The sequence below is a fragment of the Habropoda laboriosa genome, unplaced genomic scaffold, assembly GCF_001263275.1.
Source record: "Habropoda laboriosa isolate 0110345459 unplaced genomic scaffold, ASM126327v1 scaffold376, whole genome shotgun sequence".
In the NCBI taxonomy this organism is placed as follows: domain Eukaryota; kingdom Metazoa; phylum Arthropoda; class Insecta; order Hymenoptera; family Apidae; genus Habropoda; species Habropoda laboriosa.
Genome location: NW_017100518.1, coordinates 533,295 through 542,089, shown reverse-complemented (window position 1 = coordinate 542,089; position 8,795 = coordinate 533,295). Strand labels below are relative to the sequence as shown.

Genomic DNA, 8,795 nt, shown 5'->3' with positions numbered 1-8,795 from the left:
AGATGTAAAGAATAATTTTTTTACTTAAACTTGTCTATGTTTCAGAAGCCTGATATTTCTCACGAACTTCGTATGAACAGACTTCTTTTTTATACTGTTCTTTACGAAACTACATTTGCCGAAATGCTTCTATACTGAAAACTCTATACACACGTACACCATGAAAGTGTGTCACATTTTTATAGCAACTGTAGTCGCGAAGTACGACATTCTTTGTGATAGAAAATGGTAAAGAAAAGTGGAGGAGAAGTCTTGAAGTTCGAAAGTTGGAACTTCGCGATCCTTACAAACGTATTATCTGAGGAAACTCACCGTAAAGTCGAATGTTTCCTTCCGCATCGCCAATCGAGTTCTTCGAGATGCACTTGTAACCACCGAGGTCCTGCTTCTGCAGATTCATGATCACCAAACGCATCTGAACACTGTACACCGATGTCTTTATCTCTGACATCGCGTATTTCTGGTTGCCAATTATCATTTCGCCTAGAATAAAGAAAAATTTCCCTTCTGAGAAACGTATTATACGTTGTAAGAAGAACGTTTATTAAGAAACTAAAGAATTATCATAGTTTCTCTTTGGTTTTGTTGTATTAAAAAGAAATGTAAATATGTTGGAGCTGTTAAAAGTTAGAAGTTCTTCTAATTTAGACGATGAAAATTTTTAGAAATTTCAGAAATCTGAATTACAATGTTGCATACGTTTAATTCTACCTGTGACTACTTTGCACGATTGCGATTTGAAAACGACGACCGACGAAACAGAGGCTTTTGAATTATTTCCCAGGCATGCGAGCACGAACCTTTTTAGTTTATTGCTATTTAATTCACAGCAGGAAAATGCATGTTTTACGAATATATTTTATACGTATTGTATGCTACGAAAAGTATTTCTTTGTTTCACTTTTTTGATTTTCTATTGAAATTGGAAAATTTAGTAAAAAAGGTTAGGAAAATTAATTTCCATTCTGAATAACTTTCTAGTGTTACCAAAAATGTTTCACTTCCTCAATTTTCTGTTAAAATTAGAAAAATTTATGAAAGAAAGATTAGAAAAATTTATTTCCATTCTGAAAAACTTTTTAATGTTCCAAAAAATGTTTCACTTCCTCAATTTTCTGTTAAAATTAGAAAAATTTATGAAAGAAAGATTAGAAAAATTTATTTCCATTCTGAAAAACTTTTTAATGTTCCAAAAAATGTTTCATTTCCTCAATTTTCTATCAAAATTCACAAAATTTAGCACAAAAGATTAGAAAAATTAATTTCCATTCTGAATACATTTCTAATGTTCCAAAAAATGTTTCGTTTCCTCAATTTTCTATCAAAATTCAAAAAATTAGAAAAATTAATTTCCATTCTGAATACATTTCTAATGTTCCAAAAACTCTTTCACTTCTTCAATTTTCTACCAAAATTACAAAACTTAATTTCCCTTCCGAACAACTTTCTAACAATCCACAAAAGTACCGCAAAATACAAACCTTCTTCAAAATCACTTCACACAGAAAAACACACGAAACCACTTTGCAAAACAGTTAAAAAAAAATGGAAGCTTCTAAGGATCCGGTAAAACGGCAGCTTTCGATCTATACAATACTAGACTTCGCGTCGCATTTAAATTTCTGTACGTGACTTATCTTCGTGGCTCGCCAGCGAACACGCTTCGTCGAATTATTATTTTACCCAGTGAACGAACCAACAAAAAATTCAGTTTCTATCGGACTCGTTAATAAACCTATCGGATTCACACGCTCTTCGACATCTTTCAAATAAAATCTTACAAACATTTCGACGAAACACAAACGTTCAACCGCGATGTTGTTCTCCAGTTATATACATATATGTATATATAGCGGATAAAATAAACGACGATCGAATACAGTTAATTGAATCTTACCTGATTCGCGTGTCCAATAATTAATGGCCTTTGGGGAAGCTTCGACGTGGCAAACCAGCGTAACGTTGGTTCCAGTTGGCGCGCCGACTAGCTGGTTCGGTACTTGAACCATCGGGTGAACTGCAATTTATTGCGACGCCATTAATCAATGGCCAAACATAAAGTATACGTATATGTAATAATTATCGGCCACGCCGCGATTTGTCACACCGCCACTGATACGGATCAATGATACGTAACGCGCCGACACGTTCGGTTAAAGTAAATTCGATCGCGTGAAATTGCGTATCGCGGTCGTCGAATCTGAGGAAATTTATTTGTGAAACGGGTATCGTTTGTTTCGAATGATAGAGTTCGAGTTTGCGAACGGACAACGCGCTTTTTTTTCGCGGTTTCAAAGTCGAGCTTTTTTTGGACGAAGGATGTTTGGTCTGACTTTGATGAAATGTCGAGGGTATATGACTAAAGATTCAGCGAGGATTATGTGCGATCTTGAATTGCTTTGTTTTTAATGGTGTAAATAATTTGGGAATATTTTTGAGATTTTGGGTTTGCATAGATTAAGAGAATAATTGAAGATTGAGCTAGGATCAAGTGTAATCTTGAATGGCTTTATTTTCAGTGAATTAAGAATTTTGGAATATTTTTGAAATTTTGGATTTTTATAGATTAAGAGAATAATTGAAGATTGAGGTAGGATTAAGGGTAAGCTTGAATTGCTTTATTTTGAATAGTGAATTTCGGATGGAATTAAGAATTTCTGAGTGAATTAAGAATTTTGGAATATTTTTGAAATTTTGGATTTTTATAGATTAAGAGAATAATAGAAGATTATGGTATGATAATAAAAGATGGAGCTAGGATTAAGTGTAACCTTAAATTACTTTATTTTCAGTGGTGTATTATAAATAATTTGAGAATATTTTCGAGATTTTGGGTTTGTGTAGATTAATATTATAGAATAATTAGCAACAGGTGTTTATATTTAACAAGTTCTGAATTTTTAAGAAATTAACCCTTTCCTTTACAATAATGAATCAACTCATGGTATAGATTATGGTTAAGGTATAACAAAACTGAATTCTTTTTGCAATAAATTTCAATTTTAACTCTAACTTTAGTTTTAATTCATAACTTTGTAGATTATTAACTGTGAAATCACTGTGCATGCAAGTTACACAAAAATTTCCAGAAAAAAGTTAACAATTTTTAAGAATTTATAACGAATTTTTTATCATTCAATTCTAGAAAAAAATAGTAGTACATCCATTGCAAAATCAAAAATTACAGCGATGATTATAGTGATTTTCCTGTCAGATTAAAAAAGAACTGATTAAAAGTCGCAAACAGAACACTGCATAAACCCACTCGAAAATAGGTTAGGTTACCGTGCTTAATCATCGTTACGTCAATCAGTTCTGGTTGTTTCCTAAAATTGAAACTGAACTATCGACTCTGTATCCGGTGTAAAATTGAATTCCAATAAACGAAAAAAGAATTAAATTTCCGCTCTATCTCTACTTTTATTTTGCATCCAAAACAGGAGCTCAATGCTGTAGGGATGGAAGAACGTTTAAACTTTTTCTCTCTCTCTCTCTCTCTCGGAAACTTATATCAACGTAAGCAGTTTAATGAGACCCCAGGGTGCTATTCTCAAGGAGAAGAATAAACATACGTTATCGTACGCATCGTTTATTCCACGTTTTCCTCTCTTTCAGTGTTCTTCCCGGAGTTTTAACTACAATCTGTCTTTTTTATCGCACCTCTTGTCACTTTGCTCGACAGATTCTTAAAATAGTATTAATGTATTCCCAATTTGACACTACTGATGTGAGTAGAAAAATAGAGAAAAATTAACCGCGAAAATTTGAACGAATATGAAACATTTTGTAATGAAAGCTAAGTAAAGGTTAACAATCATCGATATTGATGAAACTTTGGTATATAGTAAGACTTAAAAAAATATTTGACACGTATTTTTTTTTTTTATTTGCAATCATCCACATGAAAGGAGAGAAAATCGCTTTCAAAGATAAGGCAAATATACACATTTGGTCGAAATTATTTATTATTATTAATTTTTCAAATTTGTTGCTGAAAAATACAAAATTCGTCAACTTACGCGATTCCTCTATCTCCAATAATTTTCGAGGTATCAGACTGAATATATTTCACACCTCCAACTTTTAGGGCGATTTTCATCTTTTCGCTGTGAATAATTACCGATACAAAAGAATACATATCAAATGTTTTTTCGAAAACTACTATACACCAAAGTTTCATCAAAATCGGTGATTATCGCTTCGAGATGTTCCCTTGCAAGTAAAGGAACCAAACACATGCATCCTTCAAACCATAAACGACCACATACACAACAACTTTTACCAATATTTTCCTTCTCCATCGTCACTTTCCACGAAAACCAAATTCACCAAATCGTTATTTCCTAATTTCCGCGACATCCTCATTATCAGCGGGCGGCCAGATCTCCTGTAACTTCGTTTACACACCCGCATCAAGTCAAGCTCCGATGCGAGCTTCGAATTTAATTTAAGACGAGCATTCGTTACGAACTTCTGTGAAACCGTGTCACTGTAACAGTTTCTCGTTTTCCCCGGGCGAATCCGATTTTCTTCTCCTTGGCAATTGTGCACCAGAGAAGGTTGACTCTCTCTCTCTCTCTCTCTCACCGAGCAAAAAGTAGAAGAGCGAATCTGTGGTGGTAAAAATAACAAAGATCGCGAGCCGATGCATTTCACCACCCCCCACTGCCTTGGTTGCAATCGCCTTACGTTGTATTTCACGGTGCTCGTCCCTTTGTCGCGGCCATTAGACGCGATGCTTGGGGAGCCGCGTAACTTATGGTAATGAAATGCTGGCATGCCTGACAGTCCTGTCATTTAGAAGGTACGGAAGGTAACTCGCCGCGCGGCACGTCTTTCATTCCGAATATCGTAAGCAGCTTTCCGTGAGCTGCTTAGGTTTTAACAGCCACCCTTGCCGACCAGTTCTTTTGACCGGAGAGCAAGAGGATAGAGGGTGAGTTTGCGTTTGTTCGTACATTTCAAGGGAAGAGCATGGACGAAATGCTTACTGTGCCTCCCGACGACAACGACGACGACGACGCTTAATCTACGTACGTACTTATATATGTACTTCCAAGGTAAGTTGATAAAAGTGGTCCAAATGCAACCGATCGGACTCTTGTTCCATTGGTCGAACGGATTTCCCGATTGTTTTTGAGAGTAACGGAGCTTCGAGATGGATATTGTTGCGAGGTATCGAGGGTGATCGTCGTTGAGATACACGGGGGAAGTGTTCGAGATTCGAAGGGAAAGATACATGGGGATTATTTTGGATAAACGAGGAGAGAAAAGGCTGTTGTTTCTTGCGACGTAATCGTCTGATCAAATATACGCTCCGTTTGTTTTTTTTTTTTTTTTATGTGAGTAGTAAAGAATTTTCTGACTTGGAGCTTGAGTCAGTTTTGCATATTTTTGTTCACTTCTTTGTTACTGTGGAACTTGGGAGTTTAACGAAAGAAATTTGATGGGGTGAGATCTAGACCTCAGCCTAATCCTTTCAAGGATTCCAACTTATGACTTTGAAAGTATCGTGCTTCTTATTTAGGTATTTTTTCAACCAGAGCTCTTTCTCTCTTTACTCATTAAATTACTTTATTAATTACCATTATTCGAGGCGATAGAGAAGCGAATCATACGAAATAGGGGTGAGATCTAGACCCTAGCCTAATTTTTCCTAATTTTCTAATTTCTCAACGTTTCTTTATGTATACTGAAATAATTCTTTTCAAGGATTCCAACTTATGACTTTGAAAGTATCGTGCTTCTTATTTAGGTATTTTTTCAACCAGAGCTCTTTCTCTCTTTACTCATTAAATTACTTTATTAATTACCATTATTCGAGGCGATAGAGAAGCGAATCATACGAAGTAGGGGTGAGAACTAGACCCTAGCCTAATTTTTCCTAATTTTCTAATTTTTCAACGTTTCTTTATGTATACTGAAATAATTGTTAAACAGCTGTTTTATGTCAATGACGATCCCAACTTATGATTTTGAAAGCATCGTACTTTTCTATCAGACTTTTTCCTCTCTCTACTCATTAACCCTTTAACCTACAACAACGTGTCAGACTCGTGGGAGAGATTCTGGTGAAGATGTGAGAAAAATAGTTATATTAGTAAGAAAAATTAATTGTAGTCCTAACTTTCGTTTTAACTTGCAAGATTAAGAATTCTTAAATGCCATCAATCTGTAACAGATTAGCTTTTGTTACCTGATACAGTACTAAAACATTAAATGGCTGACGCTTACATGCCTAGTCAGAAAAGTAATCATAGGTTAAGGGGTTAAACGACCCTTTTTCCAGACGGTAGAGAAGCGAATCATACTAAACATTTTTTGCCCAGTGAAACGTTTACTTCTGTATCTGAGAAAATGGAAATTAAGAAATTCTCTAAAAAGTGTTAAAAACGACAGAATTTTAAGCTGCAAAATGTAAGAATATAAAATTACAAAATATTAAGGGGCCGAGTACGATCTTGTATTTAGATAGCCGGAGAATATTTACAAGCTCGTAACGAGATTGTCGAAATAGCAGGAACGTGATCGAGTTTGAAGGCTACTTCGAAAAGGGTAAACTTGGTTAAGATCAGAATTGAACTGTACTTCGATGGGAACTCCACGATGACTACGCATATACCAACGAGTACCTTACAAACTAAATCTTAACTCAGTGAAGTCCGCGTCGTGCATAACAGGAAAACAAATCTGCAGTTTCTCGCGTACCCTTGAGATTTGTAGGTTTGCGATGGAGTATACCGTGATTCCTTTGACTCCCTTGCGAGAGGAAAATACATTTTCCATACCTGCTAGTTTACAAAATAGCATTTCGCTACTTTTTATTGAAAGAAGCTCGGAAATTTCGTGGAATGTTCAAGACGTATTAATCGACGTGACTAACTCCGTGAAATTAAATTTGTCAAATTTTTTTTATTTATGAAGAATTAAGCACGTGCTTCGAAAGTGAAGTTGATTATCTCGATTTCTGAGTGGTTTGATTATAATTCGTAAATATTTCCTACTCGACGTTTAATATTTCTTCCAAATTGTTCAAGACGTATTAATCGACCTTCTCAGAACAACCAAAGTGACTAACTCTATCGAATTAAATTTGTTAAATTGTTTTTATTTAGGAAGAATTAAGCACGTGCTTCGAAAGTGAAGTTGATTATCTCGATTTCTGAGTGGTTCAATTGTAATTGATAAATACTTCTTCCAAATTACATCTTTCTCCGTATTATCCAGCAACTTATAACGAGTACAAAATTAGCAGTAGGTATGAACGTATTTAGCTATGTAAGTACTCGAGTATACTGAAAATCCTCCTAATTAGCGCTGTTGCTACACCAAAACCCTGGCAAATGAACATTAATTAAAAAATAGACTTTAATTTCGTGTCCACTGAAACGCACACGGAGTACCGACAAGTTTTTACGAAAATTCGTATCGAACTTTCGTTCGGAAAATAATTAATCATGATAATTTTACAATGTACAGTTACTTTCATTAATATTCGAACACTCTTTGGAACAGTATAACTTCTTTAAAATTCGACCAAACGACTTGAGTTTTTTTTAGAAGTGAGAAGGATTAGTATACTAGGTGTACACAAAATTTGGAAAAAATCGCAATTTGTAGGAATCGTGAGGAAAATTGTAAAGATCACTGTTTTCACCTGAATTGCAGGTATTCACGATTTTCGTACTATAACTGTAATAAATCCAAAGATTCTTAGATCTTTCGATGCCTGTCGCTTATTTCGCAGTTACAAAACGTATGTTTCAAAATTTTCGCCAAAATCTTTCATAGAAGAGTTGCAAAAAGCGACCTTCACAATTTTACTCGCGATTCCCACAAATTTGCAACTTTTTCCAAATTTTTCACTCACGTCATCCAGAAAACTAATCCTTCCAGTTTCTCGAAACAACTCAAGCAACTTGGTCCAATTTTAAAAAAGCTATACAAAGTTGTACAGAATTATTTCACAGACAATTGCTCAACTTTTCGCAAAGCAACGAACCAATGGTACGCGTTAAAAAATTTATACAGTACGCTTAATAACAAAATCGTATGCTTGAAAAAAGAAATTCACAGACAATTGCTCCTATTTTCACGAACTAACGAGACAAAGGTACGCGTTAAAAAATTATACGCTACGCTTGTTAATAAAATGGTACAGAAAAAAAGGGAGAGCGACGAAACGACGGCACGTTTCAGACAGATATCTATCGAAGGTGTAAAAATTGATAGGATCGATGAAAGGTATCACAGTTCGAGCGATTTTCACGTCGACACGATCCAGCCAGAATTATTTAATACATCGCGGCGGCAATTAAAACTTTTTTTTTTTTTTCGTCCCCCGACGCAGCTGCAGACTTTCGGGACTCGTAAATCAATCTTTATATCTCGACACGTATCGGTGTTCGTTGCGGATATTCATTTACCCCGATTGTGGCCCGGCCGTTTCGTCCCGATGTTTAGATTAATGAGCTGAACGTAATCCAATTCTGTAATTGGCCGGGTCGAAACTGCGATGACATCCAAAAACGCGAATAAAGATGTACGTCGGGCAATAAACGCGTGTTTGAACGACCGAATTGCCGGGAACAGCAGACCGTAGGTATAACCTTTCCGACAGAAATTTTTCCAATAGCACCGGACCATTGCGTTCGTTAATTCTAATACGATTTCGCCGGCTCTCGCATAATTCGCGACTATCCTTCTGACATTGTCTGCTGTCGCTGTGATATTTATTTTTTTATGCGAGAACGTGGATAATTGCTTTTTAGCAGTATTTGATTATTGATATGAAT

At 35.4% G+C, this 8,795-nt stretch overlaps 1 protein-coding gene across 1 annotated transcript in view; it reads right to left on the bottom strand.

Moving 5' to 3' along the window:
- LOC108576517 (lachesin-like) overlaps positions 1–8,795 on the bottom strand; it is a 258,907-nt gene that overhangs the window by 11,768 nt on the left and 238,344 nt on the right. The window contains exons 6-7 of the mRNA XM_017939524.1: positions 1,898–2,017; positions 313–483 (exon numbers count right to left, since the gene is read on the bottom strand). Coding sequence (XP_017795013.1) covers positions 313–483; positions 1,898–2,017 — 291 coding nt within the window. The remainder of the gene's footprint in view (positions 1–312; positions 484–1,897; positions 2,018–8,795) is intronic.